The 24,362-nt window shown below is 41.8% G+C and overlaps 2 protein-coding genes across 2 annotated transcripts; one reads left to right on the top strand and one right to left on the bottom strand.

Annotated features, from left to right (window-relative positions):
* Positions 1–450: 450 nt before the first annotated feature.
* si:dkey-20d21.12 (uncharacterized protein LOC556245 homolog) lies at positions 451–6,887 on the bottom strand. Its single transcript, XM_056275183.1, has 4 exons — positions 6,520–6,887; positions 4,861–5,004; positions 3,248–3,475; positions 451–1,675 (listed from the first exon to the last, which is right to left on the bottom strand). Exons 1-4 carry the CDS (start codon positions 6,530–6,532, stop codon positions 1,539–1,541), a joined length of 522 nt encoding a protein of 173 aa, XP_056131158.1. The 5' UTR covers positions 6,533–6,887; the 3' UTR covers positions 451–1,538.
* Positions 6,888–11,820: 4,933 nt separating this feature from the next.
* amt (aminomethyltransferase) lies at positions 11,821–22,915 on the top strand. The gene is made up of 9 exons (XM_056274764.1): positions 11,821–12,044; positions 15,060–15,227; positions 15,683–15,763; positions 15,882–16,013; positions 16,211–16,289; positions 16,612–16,757; positions 19,248–19,428; positions 20,122–20,277; positions 21,634–22,915. Exons 1-9 carry the CDS (start codon positions 11,916–11,918, stop codon positions 21,807–21,809), a joined length of 1,248 nt encoding a protein of 415 aa, XP_056130739.1. The 5' UTR covers positions 11,821–11,915; the 3' UTR covers positions 21,810–22,915.
* The last annotated feature ends 1,447 nt before the right edge of the window (positions 22,916–24,362 follow it).

Raw genomic sequence — 24,362 nt, 5'->3', positions numbered from 1 at the left:
AGGAATGAGAAGTAAAATATCTGTTCTAGATAGATCTGTCCATCTAATGCCCAAGTACTAATGCATTTATTAAGCACATTGTAAAATGTCAAATGTCTTTTGTTTGTTTTTTTTTCTCCCTGATTAAAAGTCCTATCTGACAGTTTTGTGTATCGCATTTGTTTATTTGTCATTTTCATGTTAACAAAGCACTCACTATTAATGCTTTGAAAATTGCCATTCAGGAGAAGTTCAATATTTTTACAATCGCCATCCATCACAGAAAGATGAATCAGTTCATCTGGACATAATGTTTATTGAGAGAAACGTTTCATCACTCATCTAAGTGACCTCTTCAATCTCAACTGACTGCAGGTGAGATGAGACTGATGAGGTAACTTAGATGAGTGATGAAACGTTTCTCTCAATAAACATTATGTCCAGATGAACTGATTCAACTTTGTGATTTCCTTACCTGGATTACATAGCATGCATAAAGACACAGTCTCCAACAATGTCACCAACATTACAGTCTTTGAATTGACAGCTCCCTACTATAAAATGTAGACATTTTATTCATTCTTAATCTTACTTTAAAACACAATTTATGAATTGTTACTGACCTGATTTCAAATGGACACTATCCTTTCAAAACTTTGAAAGAGACGTGCTGTTTATGGGTGGCTGAGCTTGTTGGTTAAGAGAACCTATGGGATTTAACCAGCATTTTGGCCTATTTCACTAATGCACGTGCTCACCTTTTAGGCATACATACCCACAAACATACATGACAGTTTTTTTTAGCATACACACAACAGGGACACATACAGGCCAGCAAATACATGTTTAAAAAAGTTTTATTTTTTGTCTTAGTTTGCTTGATCAAAACCCTATTCACTGTGAGTTTAATTTGTCAATGGCATGCAGTTTTCTCACCCTAGAGTGCTGTGCCCAAGAGTCTCAGTGTATTATGACTTGTATATTTAGGATGTGAGCACATCCAAAGCATATTCCTAGTGTGTGAACAGCGGTCAAGGTGAGTGTATTTTGACCCCTCTCCTTCCTTCACTACCAAAATCAGGTGGAAATATATACACTGCTCAAAAAAATAAAGGGAACACATAAGCAATGCAATGTAGCTCCAAGTCAATCACACTTTTGAGATATCAACCTGTCCAGTTAGGAAGCAACACTGATTTGTGAATCAGTTTCACCTGTTGGTAAATTGTCTAATTTCCACCAGGTGGAATGAGGACCACCAAATATTTCATTCATCGAGGTCTATATTGTGTTTTTAGGTGTTCCCTTTATTTGTTTGAGCAGTGTATTTAAGTGGTACAAGAAAAGAGCAGAGAGAGTACAGCATGAGGCGACAGCAGAAAGAGAAAAGTAAGAACAGAGCCCAAACATAGCCTGAGGTATGGTTGAGCAATGCACTGCTACATTTACGCACTCAGAGACCATTTGTGTCTTGTGTGCATATTGTATTGCAGTGTGTACGCAGACATTTGGATGTGGGCCTCAGGGCTGTACATTTAGTTGTATTGGATGCATCTTCTTCAAGGTTCCCCTCTCAAGACTGTCAAGTTGTGTCTTATTGCCAGGAGCTCCTGCATCAGTTGCGATATCTCTGTGGAAACAACCTGTTTCTCCCTCACTGCTTCAGTCAGCATTTGTAGGGCGCCGCCCTGCTGGACTGGAGGAGGAAGATACAAAGAATTAGTGTCTATGCATGCTTATTAATCCAGGTAAGGAAGTCACAGAAAGTTGAATCAGTTCATCTGGACACAACGTTTATTTAGAAAAACGATTCACCACTCGTCCAAATGACCTCTTCAGTGTCAACTGACTGTGTGTATCCCCCAACCTTATAAACAGCACAGTTACATATCGACCAAAAACAATGATCGGTTTCATATTCAAATTGGCGTGACCATTAACTAGAGATACAGTGGTCATGTGTACTATGATAAACCCATCTAAGTGCCAGTGGCCACTCTTTCAGGATGAGGGTGTACACATCCTTGATAGGGAGGAACGCTGGTTTGAATTGTGAAGACCAAGAGTACATCTGTCGACAGATGTACTCAACCCCCCCCCCCCCCGGTTCAGGGATGATCATTCCCTCTTGGCATAGAAGGCTAACCTATAATTTTTCACATCCTCCCTGGTGAACTTGATTTGGTTGTAAACCGAGTTAATGTGGTTGGCAAAATGTGGTACATCCCGAGGTTTCATTTTAACACAGCTGTCTTCCACAAATCTGAACCAATGGCTAGGTGGTGTCCCTGGATAGGACATCAGAGCCCTCTTTCCACTTCCTCCATATACAAGTTGGCCACCCTATTGGGCGGCATGGTGGTCCAGTGGTTAGCACTGTTGCGTCACAGCAAGACGGTCCTGAGTTTGAACCCCAGGCTGTCCCAGGTCCTTTCTGTGTGGAGTTTGCATGTTCTCCCCCTGTCTGCATGGATTTCCTCCGGGTGCTCCCGTTTCCTCCCACCATCGAAAAGACCTGCACATTAGGGTTAATACTCCTGCCTGTGCCCCTGACCAAGGCACTAAAAAAAACAACTGGAGTTGGTCCCCGGGTGCTGCACCACAGCTGCCCACTGCTCTTATATACAATAGGATGGTTTAAATGCAGCAAACAAATTCCATTGTAACCATATAACTGTACAATGACAAAATAAAGTGGCTTTGTTTATTATTTTCTTTCTAGATGAAACTGGGGAACCCATAGCACACCCATGCTTCTCCCTATAGTACTGCCCCCTGTATGTGAAGTATGGCCATTGTAACTCTAGTTAATGGTCATAGCAACTGACATTTGAATCGATCGTTGGTTTCAGTTGTTATGCAACTGTTCTGTTTATAAGGGTGGGGATACCTGCGGTCAGTTGAGACTGATGAAGTCACTTAGATGAGTGATGAAATGTTTCTCCCGCTAAACATTGTGTCCAGATGAGCTGATTAAAATTTCTGGGACAATGAGAATATTTAAATTGGATTTTCATGCATTTGTTTTTGGGTTTTTTTTGGGATAGATTACAATTCCTGCATTGGACAGATTCCTGTAATTTCACATCAGACTAAGTACAACCCAAAATGGTCTCAACGAATATTAGATTAGGAAGCGCCATTAGTCAAAGTGTCGTCAGAAGTGGGATTCCAACCTACACCTCCAGTGGAGACTCACTGCGACCTGAGTGTAGCGCCTTAGGCCATTCTGACTTTGCATGTGTGGTCTTGGTGTGATATGACTTGCCTATAAAGCAGAGAATGAGCATCGCCGTGAGCAGCAGCAGAGAGATGATGGCGCAGCCCATTGCTTTGGTACTACGCGTCGAGCTGGGTGTCACCATATCCTGCAGACGACTCTGCCATTTCCTGTTGATCGGATGTGCCCTTTGATTGACAGCAGCCGCGCCTTGCGTGAAATAAAGGTTCCCATTGGGGGAGGGGGGGTGAGACAGCGGACGAGGTGGCCTCATTCCTGTAAGAAATTAGTATAAAATTAATTTCAAAAATTAAATTACAATTAATGTTTACAACTAGCTTATGGGCCCAATGTAACATCCACTGTTCTTTGTTATGAGTGACCAAGCTCACTATCCTTCAGAGCAAAGTGGAGTATACATAGATCTGTGTAAATTCCCGTTAGAATATTTTCTTTGCAGGAACTTTGTTACTTGTTTTTTTTTTTTTTGGTTGCCTCTAGTAAATTAATTATTGGATTTTATTTTGATTACTTCAATGACTTGAATTCATTCATTCACAAGTAACAAGTCAGGACAAGTCCATTGTATGAGTATCTGTATACAGTAGATTGCCTTCTTTCACTGCAATCAACCGGTCCCTTACAGCGTTTAGTCTGTACAAAGATGGACATTTTTTCACAATTTTATTTTTTTGTTAGTTTTCTTGTTTGTTCATAATTTATATGTGTTACTCTGTAACTCCTTTTATATTCAAGGGAATTTATGGGAGTAGCCAAGTTTCTATTGTTGTTATAATGCATTCATTATGTACAAAGATATTATTATTATACACCCATCCATCCATTATCCAAACTGCTTTGCCTCCTCTTAGGATCAGGGGGGAAGCTGGAGCCTATCCCAGCAGTCATTAGGAGGCAGGCGGGGAGAAACCCTGGACAGGCCACTGGGCCATCACAGGGCCAACACACACAAATTCACACTTAGGGACAATTTAGTACAGCCGATTAACCTGACTTACATGTCTTTGGACTGTGGGAAGAATCCGGAGCACCCGGAGGAAACATACAGACACGGGGAGAACATGCAAACTCCACCCAGAGGATGACCTGGGACGACCCCCAAGGTTGGACTACCCCGGAACTCGAACCCAGGACCTTCTTGCTGTGAGGTGACCGCGCTAACCACTGCGCCACTTTGCCGCCCTTTATTACTTATTAATGTCCATCCATCCATTATCCAAGCCGCTTATCCTGATCAAGGTCACGAGATGCTGGAGCCTATCCCAGCAGTCATTGGGCAGCAGGTGGGGAAACACCCTGGACAGGCCGCCAGTCCATCACATGGCCATTTAATTATTATTCATCATTATTACTATTATTATCATCATCATCATCCTTATTATTATTATCATTATTATTGTTATTTCTTACATCCCAGGATCTGCTGGTATTCCTAGACATGTAAACACCCTTAGTTTCTGATATACTTTTTCTAGCTATTACCCAAGATATTACGCTCTTAGTTTCTTGGCTTTTGAACTTTGTGTGCGTGTGTATGTGTGTGTGTGTGTGTGTGTGTGTGTGTGTGTGTGTGTGTGTGTGTGTGTGTGTGTGTGTGTGTGTGTGTGTGTGTGTGTGTGTGTGTGTGTGTGTGTGTGTACCTTTGTGGCTGTGCTCGGGGTGGATGCGGTGGAGGTCGTTTATGGAGTCCACGGAATGTAGCTCAATCTCGGTGAGGTCTCTGTCGCTGACCCTGTAGAACTGAGGGGTGGTCTGAGAGGAGGGAGGCCTCGACATCTCTCCTCCTGAAAGTTACACAAGCACGGCATAAAAGGAGGTAAGGAAAAGGGGGAGAGGAGATGAAAAAGAAATGGGTACAATGAATCACCCCAGCTGACTGGGGTGTAAAAACTCCGAAGGGAAAAAACTGATTGACTTGCAAATCAATTGAACGACTAACCGACTGACGTGATTAGTTGACAAACCAACTAACTGGCTGGCTTCCCGAATTACTGTGGGCTGACTTACAAATTGTAGTGATTGACTGGTTCACTCACTGATGAACTGACTGATTGAGTGACTGGTTGACTGAGTAACAAACCAAGTGGCTGACAATCGGTTTGGTTTACAATCTGATTAACCTGACCAATCAACTGGCTGACTGTCTTGGATAACTGAACGACTGATTGACCAACTAACTAACTTATAGACTGGCTTACCAAGTGACTTTCGGACTGCCTGGCTTACTGACTTACTATCTGACAAACTGAGTGTTGCTCAAATTTACTGACTAACTCATTGCCTGATTGGCTGTGACTGTCTGTTCACTGTAACGTAATGCCTGCCTGTCTGCTTTACGAATTACTTACTGACCAACTTCCTGTTGACGGACCACTTCTAGACTGCATCCAATATGAAATATAGTCTACATTTATGACACCCAAGATAGAGGTGCTGATCCAGTACACCTAAACTACCTTAACCCTTTAATCCCAGACTTGTACCCAGGCTTCCTGGGTCATCTCCCTTACTAAGGGCTGATTTCACATGATCATACACTGTGCTGTATACACTGTGTCTATAAATGACTGGGACCGTTCACTCTCTCCATGACAAACAGCAATATCATGGCTTCTGGATCAAACTAGATAGCCACCGTGGCTGTCACATCTAACTATACATCCTCTGTCAATGGAAGGGATGTCATTTTGAATCTCAGTGGACTGCCATAAGCAGTACAATACTTGCAATACTAAATATATGACTACTTAACAGTAAATTACTCTGTAATATACAGAAATGACCTATTTGTAACTTTTTTTTGCAGTGTGAACAGAATGATATCTTGCATCATATAATTAGTTGAAAATTAAGTATGTAACTACTTTTTTGACAATGTAACAGTGTGCAGACTTACTTGGTGGTCAATTAACTTCAACTCAAACTTTTCTTCCCCGCTAATAAGCAGAAAGTAACAAAGCGGATAAGTAGGTGAGTTCAGACAGGGAGAGGAAGGTGTCCTAATCCTTGGAAGTCAGTGTTAGGAAGTTATTTCTAATGTTAAGTATTTGTACATCATGTGTGGTGCTGCTGAATGTATCCCGGATGGCTTGTTGGGTCACGTGACTGGTGCTTTCCTAATGTGGCCTAGTGGCAGACGAGGAAAGTACTTGTGACGGTGTAAACTTTTTTTCTGGCTTCACAGTCTATGTTACGTACAATTCACTCTCTCACACCTACTGTCTTGCTGTGATCATCCTTTATAAACAATATACAGTTTAACTGAACAGAAACAGCATATAAACCTTTGTGCCACTTACCTTCTGTCACCATGAAAAGGCCTGGAGAGAAAGACCACAGGGTTTTAAATGAGTGTGTGTGTCCTCTTGTAGTGTCTGACAGTTTTCTTTCTCTTCTGTGTGTGTGTCTCTCTCTTATTCCCTCCAAGTCTTTATAGAAATGCACAGACAAACACACGATTTCCCGTAGTGTGTTTCAGCACCCGGCATACAGTGAAAAGTTTGTCTGAAGACCACCTCCTCAACAAGGTCCAGCACCCACAGCTAAAACAACCATCCCCGAAATCTTGCTGAAAGTCAGAATCCAAATGCTCCAAGTAGATATATTCCCAGTTGTATCAAAAGAAAGAGACACTTCAAGGTTTTTATGTTTAAGTCCCACTCCGAGTGTCGCCTACTGTGTGTGTGTGTGTGTGTGTGTGTGTGTGTGTGTATGTGTATCTCTGCAAACAACTGTAGTGAAGCCCAAATGCCCACAGCCCAAGCCCCTCCCTCTCCCATTTTGAGCATGTGAGGACTGTGTGTTTATGTTTGTGTGTGTGTGTAAGAAAGAGAGACAGAGAGAATGAAAGGGCTGGTGGAGGAGAGAGCGATAGAAAAAGAGAACAGAGAGAAGACAATCAACTGATTGACCGACAGCGAGACGGGACAGCAGAAAGATAAATAGATCTACGTATCTATCTATATGTATAAAGAGAGAGACAGAGTCAGCCCCACCCCTCATTTTGCCCCTCCACCCTGAAATCCCTCATGCTTAAAATAGCTATGGACACATGGAGGTATTATTAGGTCTTAGGCCAAAGGATGACTCGGTAATAAGGGTGGAGGGCATGAAGGGGTTCACGGGAACATACACAGACCTAAATATCCATGTTAAAGCCCTTGGGTGACACGGGCAACCTCTCATTCCAAAACCACTGAAACTTTTCATGAATTAAAGCTTATCGATCAGGCCATTATCAGAGTGGACTGATCTGAATAAACAAGTTATAAAGGGGATTTTGTTCAGGCTTTGTGAGCACGAGGGTCGGCCCATAAAGGAGAATTTTAACCTTCCAATAATGTGGAGACATACAGGTCTATAAGACTGGTTGTGGTGAAACTTCACTCGGTTGCAGGAATATTAGATTGACATGTTTCCTCTGAGGGCCGGGGCCATGCTAATGGAGGCTATTACTTTCAAAGCCATATAGGGGCGCTTTAGGCCAGGACCATGACCAGGTATGAAGTGATATGCATCAGGATGGGTGACCCATGAAGGGCCTCTCAAGAAACTCACAGACAAAATTCTGGTCTTTGCATGGTAACATTACTGTAAAAGTATGACAAGGTGACTTATCTGCCACTGGAGGAGATTTAACCAAGACAACAAAAAGCACCGCTTCATCAGCAGACATATCATATCATATAAAATAACTTATTTTAATTGTCATTTTATCATGGCAATGACTATTTCCTTTGCAAAGCATAAAAAGTGGCACGGTTAAGAAGAAAAACATACCTGACAATTAATCATGTGAAACAGTCCAACCTTCAGATCACTGACGGGCCCTTTATTATTGAAGCAGACATTTTCTGCTGTTGCCTACATGCAAAGATTTTAGTCAGGAACCTCTGGTTGTTGCTCACACACACACACACACACACACACACACACACACACACACACACACACACACACACACACACACACACACACACACACAGAGTTAAAAGATGAGCATGAACACTGCAACAGCCTTGTTCCCTGCTGAAGTGCTCATGGGCCAGGCACTGAACCCTAAAGAACTCCGATTAATGAAATTAGCCAAATGCTGGGAAGAAGAAAAAACAACATCACATATTATCCAACAGGTTCATGCAGGTCGCTCCCCGACTGGTTGAAAAAGCAAAAATAAAGACAAAGTCAAAGCAGTGATTATTGAATATCTACTGTCTGGGCAATGACAAGATTATAAAGCTCATATCAGCATATCCTTCTTTTTATTTCCAATTTAATATATACTCCTTATTGTTTATTTGTGTCTTAGAAAGCACTTTATAACATGTATTTTGAAAATTGTTCTTTAAATTAAGTTTCTTCTTCTTAGTATCGTTGTTGTTGTTAGTCCTTCAGGGACAACAGTTGCAGGAGTACTGTCATGGCCATGAAATCAGTATATCTGAAATGGGAATGGCTCAAAAGGTTTAATGTAAGACCCTCAGCACCCATAGATGCAAAGAAGTGATTTTCTATTCAAAGGAGGAGGGAGAGCCAGTACTGGTTTCAATGTTTGTGATTAGTACTGATAGGCCCTGGCATGGTGGCCAGGTGGTTGGATTTTGATTAAATGGTGTAATGTGTGGGGTAAGATGTATTGGAGATAGGATACAGTTAAGGTCAAAATTATTAGCCCCCAAGGAACTATGGAACATTTCCCTAAAATTCTGCCCAATGTTTGCATCATTCATAAAATTTTACATAGTAAAACATTCATCAATGTTAAGACCCCTATTTGGTACATTTTGGAATGAAAAATAAATTTTCAGGTTTGCTTTATACCAACTGTAGTGAAAATTGAGGTGGTCAAAATTATTAGCCCCCATGTGATTTTTTTGCTTTCAAACCACACCTGACCAATAAATCAGCTTTCAAACCACACCTGAGCAATCAGTCAGCATTGAACTTAATACTTAAGGGACTCCAATGAACAGGGCTAGTGGCACTTGAACACTTGATTGAGAGGGACTACTCTTAAATTCGTGGTAAGAAGTAATTTCATCATGCCAAAAAGTAAAGAGATCAGTCTGGAACTCAGAAAGAAGATAGTGGATGCTCATCTTAAGGGGGAAGGCTATGCTGCCATTTCCAAGCATTTCACAATGATGCAACGTACATAACATCTGTATGTTACATCATTGCAAAGCACAAGGAGACAAATTCTGTTAAAAACAAACCTGGATGTGGTCGAAAGTGCAAGATTTCAAAAACTTTTGGGAGGAAAATAGTCAGAGATGTCAACAACAATGCCCGGATCTCTGCCAAGAAGATTGTTGCTGAACTGGATTCTTCTGGACTTGATGTTTCAAGGAAGACTGTTGTGAGGGCTCTTCATTGTGGTGGGCTTCCAGGTCATCATCCAAGAAAAACTCCATTGTTCACACAGCGGCACATCAGAGCCAGACTGAAGTTTGCCTGTTAACATTTGAACCATGGGCATGAGTTTTGGAAGTCTGTCCTTTGGTCTGATGAGACTAAACTTGAGCTGTTTGGGCACATGGATGTTGCTTTTGTTTGGCGAAGGGAGGGAGAGGCCTTCAACCCTAAAAACACAGTTGCCACAGTTAAACATGGTGGTGGGAGCACAACACTGTGGGGCTGTTTTGCTGCTTCAGGCACAGTGAACCTTGTTTGGGTGCATGCATGGGATCATGAAGAGAGAAGACTATGTTGACATTTTGAAGGATAATGTAAAGAAATCTGCTGCCAGTCTAGCTTTAGGTTGCTGCTGAGTCTTCCAGCAAGACAATGACCTGAAGCATACATCCAAGTTGGTCCACAACTTTTTGAAGGACACCAAAATAAAGGTCCTGGAGTGGCCCTCTCAGAGCCCGGATCTCAATCCTATTGAGAATCTGTGGCGGGAACTCAAGATTAATGTCCATGCTCGAAAACCATGCAATTTGGATGAGCTTGAACAATTTGCCATGAAAGAATGGGCTAAGATCCCTCAAGAGACATGTGCCAACCTAGTTAGGAACTACCATAAGAGGTTGTTGTCAGTTGTGAGTCAGAAAGGTTACACTATTGACTATTAATTGTCAGAGGGCTAATAATTTTGGCCTTGTCATTTTTGTTTTTTCTTGTTTCAATTCAGTGCATCAGTAAAATATCTTAATGAAGCTTAGAGGAAATTTTGTCTTGGTTCTTTTAGAAGCAATTAAACTATAAACACTTTTAGTTATGGTCATTTCCATGGAAAAGTTAAGGGTTTTTGTTTGATTTCATGAAGGAGGCTAATAATTTTGACCTTAACTGTATGTGTATTTTTTATTTGATTTGGTTTGGGGCCTGTTGGCTGCAGGCCATGCCAAAGCCTATAGGTTACGTCTATTTTCTGTCTCGCCTGACTGTGTTTTAATTTTAAATTCTTATCCTCTTTGATTCTGCAGAGTTCAATCTGTTGGAGATCTTTTATTTCCCTATTAGTTTAAAATATGTATGTTTTTTTTTTTAATTTTCCTATAAAATAAAAGAATGAAAAAATGTACTGTTGCCTCACTGCAAGAAGGTCCTGGGTTCAAACCCCAGGCCTTTTCTGTGTGGCGTTTGTATGCAAAGACATGCATGTTAGGGTTAATACTCCTGCCTGTGCCCCCGAGCAAGGCAGTGGAAAGAAGAACTGGAGTTGGTCCCCGGGCGCTGCAGCTGCCCACTGCTCCTATACAATAGGATGGGTTAAATGTCATTGACAAATGTCATTGTAAGAATACAATTCATTGTAAGGTATGACAAAATAAAGAGACTTTCTTTATTTTCTTTCTTATGATGTACTTTTTTTTACTTTAACTCTCTCCCTTAACAGTCCCTTTCATCCAACGGGACTTACGAGAGAGTTAGCAGATATATTTACGTGTCAACATACAAACATCTAAATATGGTATGATTATTGGGATTATTGACATAATGTAAATGCTCAATAGATTACCATCATTAACACGAGTAAAAGGAAATTCAAGTTAGAAAATGGTTGGACAATGCCACAATTCAGTAACACAGACATATCATAACCAACACTACACGTCATGTGAAGTACAGACTGATGTGAACAGTTTTCACAGCTGAGTTTTATTTTACTAAGACTCTTTCTAAATCCGTAAGGGACCAGGCTCACTCCCAAATTATGAGAGACATGATCAGTTGTCTACATTTCGGTTTAAATGGTCAAAATACAGGGACGTTAATTAAAATAGCCACATATATACAGCAGGTGCGTTAAGTGTTGGTGAGGTCATCCCCAACCCAACAGTTTGAGCTCTGTGGGGTCTCTCCCCAGACCAGCATTACGGGAGGAGGGTCCACCGACCGGTGGAAAAGTGCCTCTTGCTAGAGAGATAAAATGTCCAATCGTTTGCTTTGGTCTCTCATATTGCGGTATGCTGTCCATTTTCTGAAACAGCGTACTGCGCTGATATGAGACTGTTATCTCTACGTTTCAATATGATCGAGGTTGAGTTTGGCAAGAGGGTACAGAAACCCTGCAAAACTACATTCCCCATAATGCCGTGCAGCTCGTCACGCTTTGATGTTTTTTTTTTTTTTTTGCAGCGAGAGCAGAAAAACTGAGTGCGGAGTCCAAATAGTTTGGCGGCACCGTAAAGTGTTGCAGAATCAGATTTGTGCGTGTTTTTTTTTCGGATTTAAAACTGTCGACACAATGTGGTCTCGGGTGCTGGTCCGGGGTGCGGGGTCCGGATTCGGTCTGCGGGTTTCCAGGCAAAGTGGACGGGTCGCCCGTTTTGGATCTGGGGCCAAACCGCAACTGAGGCAAGCTTCGACTTCAGAGGTACAGGACCCATCAAGTACCACACAATCGGGCGAACTGTTCCCTAATATGCGACCAAATGTTCACGTGGAAATTGACCCAGTTGACCTGTGTGTCCATTCTGTAGCAGGACTCGTCTCAGATCCTCTTCAGCATCACGTTTGTAATGTGACCGTGCATGGAGGCGTAACGCTAGCTGTACTGGCCTTACACACAACATAGAAATAGGCCTTGTAGTGATAATTACAACTACCGTTTTTATTTGTGTCACTGCAGCTAGCTCATGCGGACCTAATGGAGAACATCTGTCCCATCAGACTGCTCTCCAGGCCGCCTGCTCGCTTCACTGGACTGTGGAGGATGATTTTATTAAAACCACGAGTGAATGACTTGTCACTTTGTTACTTTTAGGTCTTGCATTAAGCCATTGCCTGATATTGCTGAATGCAAAGTTTTGCAGTGTGTTTAGTCCTTTAATGACCATTCATTCATTCATTTATACACGCATAATACTCCTCACTATTAATGCATTGGCAATATGAACTGCTTATCTATGAATAAGAGGTAATCTTCCAATAATGAATCAAACCCTGAAGATAAAATCCAAATTGAAAAAACCCCACACATTTTCTCTCTTTTCAATCAATCAAGTTGCACTTTATATAGCGCTTTTCTAGCTGCAACAGCCAAAGCACTTTACAATTAATTCACACACGTACATAATGTCCACGTTCACATTTATTCTTATCCGTAGTATCATAAGTCTGCACAGAAAGGATAAAGGGTAAAAAAATTTCCCGATGCCGAACATATGGACTGCTCTACCAACAGCAGTTGAGTGAGTGTGGTGTGTGTTTGTGCACAGCCATTTGTGTGACATATAGGTGTGTGTAAATTGGTGTGTATCCCCGAATCAGTAAAGCAGCAGAGCACATGTCTTCTCTCTATTGATTGCTTTGTCTTTTTTATGGCTGACTGATTAGTGTTTCAGCACACATGGTAAGATATAGCCATACATGCACACATGCCTCTTAAGACTGATAGAGCTGACTTTGGACCTGACCGGTTTCGTAAACTAGATGTGCCTTTTAGAAAGTACCGGCACTCTCCATCCCACAATGCACTGGTGCTACACTGATAAGCCCACCCTGTCTGGTTCAAAGGCTTAAGGTCAAAGTAGAACATAAGACTGTAACATCGCTCACACACACCAGAATAAAATAGAATTCACATTTCTGTCATTATTCAGTTTATATTATCTATTCTGTTGTGCCATGCCAGACCCATATGCTATTAAGACAAACAATATCACATAGACTAACTCTGCTCTTTCTGATGTACTTTGTCATATTTTATGGAACAAGCTGTCTAATAATCATTGCAGATTTTTTTTTCAATGATTCCTTTTTGTGAAATAAGAAATCTTTTTGAAATGAGGTCCTTTTTCCTACCTGAAGGCACAACGAACCTGTTGCATTTGTAGGGCACAACGAGTCCTTTGGCAGGTGTTAGAAAATATTATTGTAGTAATCATGATTTTTAAGAAAGATGTAATACTGTACGTCAAAGGACTTTGCATTTATGGGTTGAATGATGAAAGATTAATGTACTGAATGTACAAATGAATAGAACAATCTTCTTTACACTGAGCCACTCTCTACAGTTCATTTAAACCTCTCCTTGGTGGATTGGATTCAACAGACGGCAACAGTGGCTAAAATATGTCATTGAATGGATAAACTGAAATGTAATATACTAAAAGTATGACTCTGTGACTGATAAAACACACTTATTTTGTTTCCACTGCGAGTCATATTATCTGGACCCAATGGATTAGTATCGTGGGGATCATTTGGGTTATACTTATTGTATTGTGTGTCAGTGAATTTAATGAGTGATGCAAATTGTATGCCTGTATTACATTATTGTCTCCTAATATTAGTTTGGGGGCATATTGGTCCTGGCAAAATTCAGGCTACGTCATTGATCAGAGCTTATTACACCACAACTAGCCTAATCTAGACTGTATGACACCCTCACCATTGATCAGGACAGCATGAGGATTAGCTGACACACATGAGAGACAAACAGTAGGCTATCTGCATGGTGACTTCAGTTCAGTTGTCTTGTCAGGGAGGCAAACTGGCTGCTTTTTTTGGGGGGGGGGTTCCTCCTTTTTCTCCCCAATTGTATCTGGCCAATTAATTACTCCACTCTTCCGAGCTGTCCCGGTTGCTGCTCCACCCCCTCTGCCGAGCCAGGGAGGGCTGCAGACTACCACATGCTTCCTCCGATACATGTGGAGTCGCCAGCTGCTTCTTTTCACTTGACAGTGAGTAGTTTCGCCAGGGGGGTGTAGCGCATGGGAGGATCACGCTAGTCCCCCCAGTTCCCCCACCCTCCCGAACAGGCGCCCCGACCAACCAGAGGAGGAGCTAGTGCAGCGACCAGGACACATACCCACATCCGGCTTCTCACCCGCAGACATGGCTAATTGTGTCTGTAGGGACGCCTGACCAAGCCAGAGGTAACACAGGGATTCGAACTGGTGATTCCTTTGTTGGTAGGCAATGGAATAGACCGCCACACCACCTGGATGCCCTGAACTGGTCACTTTTAGGTGACAGTCACCTTTTTATTCAAAACTTTGGTACATGCTTAAATGATTTCTCAGTAATTTTATGTCAACCACTGTTCCTGTCTCCGTTTTCTCCCACCATGAGTTTGCATCTCTGCACATCTAGGGAAACTAAAGTAAAAAAAAACAAAACAAAAACCCGACACAACTACAGCACAGTACATACCACAACATTAGTCAATGATATGACTATTACTGCTGTCGAGACATGCTTTGTAGTAATCACATCATTTTGAGTCACATGGATTCAATCCCCGAATAACAACATCAGATAGGTTTGTCTGTGAGAGCTGCTGCACGAGACTTTCTCCAGTGCTACTAATCATATCTGGACAGCGCTTTTTAATCTTCCTGTTATTTTTTTTAAATTTATGGTGTATTTTGTTTGTCATCCCCAGGCGTCCTTGAAGAAGACAGCGCTCTTTGACTTCCACAGACAGCGAGGGGGCAAGATGGTGGAGTTTGCAGGCTGGAGTATGCCTGTCCAGTACAAAGACAGTCACATCGCCTCACACATGCACACCAGAGAGCACTGCGCCATCTTCGATGTTAGTCACATGCTACAGGTAAGCGTAAAAGGTACACACGCTTGCAAGAATGCAAACGTGCTACATTGAGTGTTGCATTGCACACACACACACACACACACACACACACACACACACACACACACACACACACACACACACACACACACACACACACACATACTAGACAGCCACATTCGACACACAGGAATATGATGTCAAGCAAGTTTGTTCATTTATGAAGAGCATTAAAACGTTTTATTAAGGTTTTCTTGTTTGTAAAGTCAGTTCACCCAAAGATATAGGCATATCTTTAACATTATGAAATGACTATCTTATGCTATACTGAGGGCTGGTTGAAATGATCAAACTTTTGCACATCAAAAACGTTTTCACATGCAAGCATCATTACAGAAAAAACCCTAAAAATAATGGCTCATGTTGGTAGTGACAGTGTTTTGCTAAACAACGCTCTTTTCTGTGTTTCCTGTCAGACCAAAGTCCACGGCAAAGCCCGAGTAAAGTTCATAGAGTCTCTGGTGGTGGCGGATGTTGCAGAACTGAAGGACAACCAGGTGGGATCAGTGACAACCTGTGGGTGAAATTTGTTTACCTGCTGCTTTAATGCGTGCTTGCTCATTCAGTCATTCGCTCGTTTACTTTCTCGGCTTCTCACCTTCCAACACTTCTCAGGGTACGCTGTCCCTCTTCACCAATGAGAAGGGGGGGATCATAGATGACCTCATTGTTACCAAGACCGACCAGGGCTACCTCTATGTTGTGTCCAATGCTGGCTGTGCTGACAAGGACTCTGCTCATATGAAGGTACTTACAGTCAAATGGATAGTCAGACATCCTGTTATGTGGACAGACAGACAGACAGACTGAGTATATATAGACCAGTTGGGAAACAATTGGAAAGATAGGTTGACGGACAGACAAACAGAGAGGTAGATGAGACACCTGAAAAACAGTTAAAGACCTGTGTGTCATCCATATTAATGTGTGTGTGTGTGTGTCAGGCCAGACTGGCAGAGTTTAAAGCAGCAGGTCTTGATGTGGATCTGGAGTTTCTGGATGAAGCACTGATTGCTCTGCAAGGTAAAATAATTTCATTGTTTATTTTTCCTCTTTTCTACCTTCTTTCTCTTTTATTCTCTTTCTCTCTTTGTTTCACTCTTCACTTGTTATTTGTTTTGATTACTTTTTTCCCTCTGTACAAAATTTATTTTTCAGTCTGTCAATCAGTTTTTCCTTTGGTACCCTCCTAATATCTCTATATCATCTTAGGGTCTTTCATCCTGCACATCTAAATTATTTGTTAACTGACTGGCTGCCAGTACCCAGGACCATTTAGGTCTTTAGAGTAATAACAATTTACCAGCTAACCGAGTGACTACACTAATTTAATGTTTGTGTTTAGGTCCATCCATGTCCCAGGTGCTCCAGCAAGGGCTGAAAGAGGACCTCACCAAGCTGACCTTTATGAACTCCACCCTGGCCACGGTGTTTGGCATTCCTGACTGTAGGGTGACCCGCTGTGGTTACACGGGAGAAGACGGGGTGGAGGTGAGGTTCCTTCTGTCTTCACCCACTTGGGCCTATTTTACTTCTTTTGATTCCTCTCGCTGGTTTAAGAAGGTCAGCCAGTGAAGCTTGGACTGTTTGTTTGTTTGCAGACGTGACAATACAATGTGAAGCTTTAACATGGGCGTATGGCCGAAGGTAGACTTGTCGTGGTGGTGCCATTTTAACACCTGTCTTGCCAACCTTAAAAGTTACAATCCTAACAGTTTTCGCCAGCACCCTCCCACTGCCAAACAAAAAATAAATCCGAGTGGATGAGCCTGTGTTTTAGCTATTGATGTTGTTGTGTTGCTGTAGTGAAAGGTATTTTACGAGCTTAATTTGTTGTATGTGCTTGTCAGCCATAACAGCTTTGCTCCTTCTTCACTCTCGCTGCTATGTACGGTCCCTGTCTTATTCTTCCAAATTTGGCTGTGGTGAAGATGTAAACTATTTGTGCTCTATGTTTTTGCCCAGGATACTACAATATCAGTTGCTAAAAACTCAGGTTCAGTCATGTTCTAAGTTTGGTTGTGAGGAAGGTGCTGACAAAATAACACCGGTGATGCGATTTCCTTCTGAAGGGTCTCTGGGAACTGGAGTGCTCAGAAACAAATCTGGTAACTATTATTAACATGGGTGTGATTAAACCAAACAAAAGAACACCGGGTGGCATGGCGATCTATTCCTTTGCCTACCAACACGGGGATCGCCGGTTCGAATCCGTGTCACCTCCAGCTTGGTCGGGCGTTCCTACAGACACAACTGACCTTTCGCAAAGTACCGCCCCAGAACGGTGCTTGTCCAATCCTACCTTAGCAACGGTCTTTCAAGCTTTCAAACACAACAAAATGCTGAAACGGTGTGCCTATGGGATCTGCAAATCGGATACTAGATATCTGAAAAGTTTGGAGGGGGTGTAATTTTCTTTCCCTTCCCGAAACCCAGAACGCAAGAAGTGCAATGTCGGCAATAGATTTCGCAGTATAGCAGACCCCATGGCCAGCTTAATCCATCCAAAATCAACAAAAATACCTGTCTGCCCCAAGCTAAGCTTGCTACTAGCTATTATTGATAGCTAATACAGCTAACGTATTATTACTGTTACTTTTACCCACACAATGCGCTGATTTCTTCCTTCATGTTTTGGTGTTTTCCGGCTACTGCCTGGATAGTTCTGAAATGCTTGACGGGCAGTAACTAAGGGGGGCGGGACTTTGCGAAAGGTCAATTGACCGTGTCTGCGGTGGGAAGCCAGATGTGGGTATGTGTCCTGGTCGCTGCACTAGTGCCTCCTGTGGTCGGTCGGGATGCCTGTTTGGGGGGGGAGGGGGAACGGGGGAATAGCGTGATCTTCCCACGTGCTACTTCCCCCTGGCGAAACTCCTCACTGTCATGTGAAAAGAAGCGGCTGGTGACTCCACGTGTATTGGAGGAGGCATGTGGTAGTCTGCAGCCCTCCGCGGATCGACGGGGTGGAGCAGTGACCAGGACAGCTCGGGAGAGTGGGGTAATTGGCCATGTACAACTTGGGAGTAAAAGGGGGAAAAATACAAAAAACAAATGAACACCTATTCTTATCATTGTACCTATATGTAGAGCTGAAATCCATGATTTCCTCGATCTGTCTCTCTCTCTCTCTGTCAGCAAGAACTGCAAACAAGGTGTGGCAGCCATTGTTGCTTGTGTTTCACCAGCTCAGCAGTAAACATTAAAAACAGCATTGTTGGACCAAAGCTAACACAGACAATCTAATGTATTACAAAAACATCAATCTATATGGGAACGTTATTCTTCTGTAATATTGACCATAGAATTGGTAGATTACTTGTCCAACAGAAGCATCGCCATATCATCAAGTTTCAGTCCTTTCTCCTGCCTGAGTAGGAATGTGTTTGCCACTGCATCAGTGTTCATCCTACCCAGTCAAAGAGGTCAACAATGGTATGTGTGTCTCAATTTGCATTATGTCCACTGACTCCATGATCCAGATTTCAGCTTTTAAGAGTCCTGCCACCACCAAGCTACAGAACCTTTTTCTTGCATTGCCCTGAAGCAGGACGTGATGACGTTACAATCTCATTACAAACTGTTCTGTCAGGCCTCTATTTGAAAGTCAAACCTTGACTGATGGTCAGTAGTGTGCCGAGAGTCTTGATACAGTGCATGTGCGTCTTGGATTTATTCTTTCTTGCTTTCACACTCACTTTATACTCCTATTCTGCTTCTGGTCCTCATTGAAAACAGGCTAGATGTGGGAGGCAATATCTGTCTGTTCATCACACTTTCTCCTTCACCATTTCTCCCCTTGTTACCGATAACAGAAGGAAGGTGGGAGTCACTTTATCTGCCGCCTTTAACCACATACACTCTCCTACTCTCTCTGTCTGTCCATCTCTGTCTCCCGTTTTCTTTTTCAGTCTCTCTCCTCTCTCTTCCTGTCATTCTCTCTATCATAACCTCTCTTGTTCTCCCTCTCCCTGTATCTCATAGATCTCAGTACCTCAGTCTAGGGTGGTGGAGTTGACTGAGAAGCTGCTGGCCAACAGCAAGGTGAAGCTGGCTGGTCTGGGTGCCAGGGACAGTCTGAGGCTGGAGGCGGGGCTTTGTCTCTATGGTAATGACATCGACGAGACCACCACACCTGTCGAGGCCACCTTAGTTTGGACCATAGGTAAGGGTTTTTATTAGTGTTGTTTTTTCCAGGGCATGAAACCAATGTTTAACACTTTGAATGGCACTTTAAGAATTAGGTTATGCATACTCAATAATCCAGGTAAGGAAATCACAGAAAGTTGGATCAGTTCATCTGGACACAACATTTATTGAGAGAAACGTTTCATCACTCATCTAAGTGACATCTTCAGTTTCAGCTGACTGCAGGTATCCCCACCCTTATAAACAGTACAAGGGCATAACGACCGAAAACAATGATTGGCTTCATGTTTTCAGTCGTTATGCCACTGTATTGTGGCATAACGAACTGATTCTATTTTCTGTGATTAAGAATTAGGATTACATAATACTGAGGATATGTTTAATAGTGACTATAAGGCAAGAGCAAACAGTTAAGCCCATCATTATTAGCAAGAGCTAGACAGCATGAATGTATAATGAATTATTGCATAGTGCTGAACTGGCAGGCTGTTAACAGTTGAAATGACTTGGAAAGTGAGCACTCGCATCTTTGAATGAGTGATGCATCTTAAATATCCAAGAAAACTTGTCGCCCCCCCCCCCCCCCGCCAAAAAAAAAAGAAACTCGAGAAAAATGTTCTCCACAAGAACATGAGTATGGAAGTCAAATTCCTGGCTTTAATAAGCAGCTTGAATTATGTTGTATTAATTCCTTTTCTTTTACACACAGGAAAGCGCCGGCGTCAGACCAAAGATTTTCCCGGTGCTGATATTATTGTGCCCCAAATCAAGGCCAAGACAGCAAGAAAGCGGGTCGGCCTGGTGTCCACTGGGCCTCCTGTCAGACAACACACACGCATACTCAGCCCTGATGGAAAAGTCATAGGTGAGGGAATAACTCAGTTGTGATTTGCAAAAGGGAGTGTGTGGTTGTTACTTATGTATTGGTTCAACAGTGGTGCGGCTCCATGGCAAGTAAACTACCAATGATACTGAGAGAAATGTGCAATGAAATTGTGCAATGCAGTCAAATTTCTTTCTAAACAATGTATAGTGACATAATGGTCATAAATTATACTTTTGTTTAGTTATAAAAGTATCCCAAAAAATGTTTTTACTAATGAAATTTAGAGGCATAATTTTCATCACAACAAAAAGTTGTGCACAATCGGCACTACTTGCTGAGAGGGTGGAGAGAGTAGAATAAAGAAAGAGACAGAGAGAGATGGAGATGTAATCAGACACAACACAGACATCCCAAGCCAATGATGGGTAGACTATTGAAGAAAGAAGGATTTCTGCTGGATGATGAATAGGTGATTTAGAACTGAAGCAATGACAGAAGGCGTGAACTACCTCTTTTGAATGTCTGTATACATACTTAATAATCCAGGTAAGAAAATCAAAGGTTTAATCAGTTCATCTGGATACATCTGGATCTGTCAATAAACATATCAAGGACGTCCAGGCGACGTGGCGGTCTATTCCGTTGCCTACCAATACGGGGATCGCCGGTTCGAATCCCTGTGTTACCTCCGGCTTGGTCGGGCGTCCCTACAGACACAATTGGCCGTATCTGCGGGCGGGGAGCCGGATGTGGGTATGTGTCCTGGTCGCTGCACTAGTGCCTCCTGTGGTCGGTTGAGGTGCCTGTTCGGGGGGGAGGGGGAACTGGGGGAATAGCATGATCCTCCCATGCGTTATGTCCCCCTGGTGAAACTCCTCATTCTCAGGTGAAAAGAAGCAGCTGGTGATTCCACATGTATTGAAGGAGGTATGTGGTAGTCTGCAGACCTCCCTGGATCGGCAGAGGGGGTGGAGCAGCAACCGGGATGGTTCGGAAGAGTGGGGTAATTGGCCAGATGTAATCTGGAAGAAAAAGGGGGGAAATTCCAAATAAATAAATAAACAAATAAATAGATAGATGAATAGATAAATGTATCCAGATGAACTGATTCAACCTTTGAACTTCTTTTGAACGTGACCAAGCTACAAAGTAGTATGTGGGTAAGCTAGTCAGTCTGCTGCCAAATAAGTCAGTCTCATACACGAAGAAAGCGCATCTTAAATTATTTTCCTCCAAAGATCTTTTATTGATAGTGTTTAGGCCTTTGACTGTCATCTGCAAACTGTCTTATTAGGTAGAAATGCCTTAACATACGAACAACATTCAAACATGCGGACAAAGGGAAAATATCAAGCACAATGCATTTCTTCCATCCTCATTGGCTTTTGTCTGTAGGTGAGGTAACCAGCGGCTGCCCCTCTCCCTGCCTGAAGAAAAACGTTGCCATGGGTTACGTTGACACGCCATTTGCTAAAAATGGAACTGCTGTGCAGGTGGAAGTCAGGAAAAAAGCTGTTCCCGCTGTCATCAGCAAGATGCCCTTTGTACCCACCAACTACTTTTCTGGCTAGGATGGGAGACACACACACACACACACATGTTCATACATGCACACACATACACACATATGCATGTGTGCATGCACATGAAAAGATGCACTGAACATTTGGAAAGCCAAAATGACCATGAATCGCCTTTCTATCTTCATGGCAACAACAATTTTTAGAAAGTGCAGTCACCTCAGTTCATTCCAAGTGTATTTGCATTACATAATTTATATGTGTCCAAACGTTAAGAACAAGCTGGTCTCTGTCTCTAGACATTAATGGAGTAGCTGTCAGGGAATTGGTGGTAAATATTAGCCCAATATAAAAGGTCCACATGTGTGCAGGCAGTAACATAACTCAAGTTAGTGCAAAATAAACAACATACTGTGCCAGGTGAACAAAAATGTCAGTTTTGTGGCTGTTGGTGTTTACAATAGGTGGCAGGTGATGTGAGTGTTTTTATTGGAAATGGGGTGAAGAAAGAAAGGCATACTGTGATCATTTCAACTTTCCATAACACATTTATACACATGCACATTCATACTAAGATTCCTACATGTACATTTAAAGACACATGCAGGCAGATATGCACGACATTCACACACAAGCAGGGCACACATTCCCATATATGAGTCAACCAGCCAGTCAACCACTGGAGGTCACGCGCACACTCACAGCTTTCTTACAGTCCCCAGAGGTTGAGTTTGCACCATTGCTGCCCCCCTGTGTTTACCTTTGACAACACAATGTCAGACTGAGGCAGAAATGCCTAAAAGTATTGAATTCATTAGATTATCTGGATTAAAAAAAAAGAATTATGTTTATTAATTATTATAGAATAAGTCTGTCTGCTGGTCTCATGAGACCTAACCAGCACGTCTATATTATTGCCAGTATCACTATAAGCATTAAATGTTTAAAGATTAAGTTTAAAAGATTTTTCATGGTGATAGCAGTAAAACCGTATCGATTAGGTATTTTTAAAGTTTCGCTTTACATATTTGCACACATGGTATAAGGACAACTGGAGCTCACATATAATACTGGAAGCATCCTGTAGTTTAATGACTAAAGGGTGCAAAACATTCGGTAGTCAATAGACTAAACATAAAACACTACATGCATTCAGCATTGTTTCGCCAGTATGGCATAAAGTGAAACTGAACCACCGTGGGAAGTGTGGTCAGTGGTCAATAGTATACTATGAAGTAGTTACACTGGTGATGTGGGAAATTGGCAATGAATGTTAACCAGGAAAATCTTGGAAATGTACGAATATGGGCTTGGATGCTACTTTTAACAAGATTTCATTGGTTTGAAGATTTACTGTACAGCAGAGTTTAACTCAAAGCAAAAGAATAAATCAAAACAACGATAAGTGAAGTTCCCTTCAAGGTAGCTATTACACTGTAACGGACTCTCAAAGAACAACTAATCCAGGCTATGAAAACCCAAGAAACAATAATACTTTACTCAGCTCAACTGTGGTCATTTTATATTGCAATTCAATGGCACATTAATATTGTGCTGAATATGTTTTACTAAAAAGTAATGATAGTATTAATATACTCTTTTGCTGTTGGACCAAAACAATGTGCTTCCAAATGTTTTTTTTTTGCATTTACAGCACACAGTATCAAGACTGAAACCATCTCCTCTTTTTTTAATGCTAGTTTTAGAAAGCTGGCACGACATGCTAGCAGTTTTAATATTGAGACAGTATTATGGAGCCAAATTTCAAAGTCATTTTTTTAGCCACTTAATTGCAGCAGACACGAAACGGTCCTACTAGGGCCAGTTTAGAAATCTTACCCAATCTAAAACACACTTATTAAAGTGGGAAATGAATGATAACTGTGAATCACATGTGAAAATATCGAGTGAGGTCGGTGTTTGGATAAATTTAATATGAGCCCTGGGTTGCTATGATTATGTTTTCAATGTCATGGTTTCCACATCAGTGACACAACTGAAGAGGATGGTGCTATTTCCTGGTGTTATTGATTTGAATCTGTGAAACCAAACTTGGAAGTAGTGGTTAAGAATATGATTTGGTTATGCATATTGGCTACTGCTAGCAAAGAAAACATTTTAGAAGCTATTTCTTGTCATTATAATCAAATTATCTGGCTAATTTGCTAATCCTGCTTTGTGAGATACCCTGAGGTCCACACTTGTCCGTGACACATCTTAAACCTTCGAGAAAAAGCTTAAGGTACACTAATAGATTAACTTGAAAAGTCATTTTCTTATATTCTGTGTGGTGTACGACTTGTTTTTCTAACTTCATGGAGTCTGAATGCCTTACATTTTATATATATATGAGAGCGAGAGATACGTATTATAAGTAATTATGTAGATTTTATACTGAAATTATACCAATAACCTTTAGGTTTTTCAGTTATTGTCAAACAAATCTACTTTCAATGTGTACTGTGGTTGAATGTGGATGATGAATAATTGTAGGCCAATTTAGAATTTAACTTTTCCGTAACATCTATTTGAAATTATGCTTCTCTTAAACATTTGAAATATTTTAATTTGTTTACAAAATGTCTTTTGAATAAACCCAATTTC

The sequence above is a fragment of the Lampris incognitus genome, chromosome 2 (assembly GCF_029633865.1).
Source record: "Lampris incognitus isolate fLamInc1 chromosome 2, fLamInc1.hap2, whole genome shotgun sequence".
Lineage (NCBI taxonomy): Eukaryota > Metazoa > Chordata > Actinopteri > Lampriformes > Lampridae > Lampris > Lampris incognitus.
The sequence above is the reverse complement of the archived record's forward strand: the minus strand, read 5'-3'. Positions and strand labels throughout refer to the sequence as shown.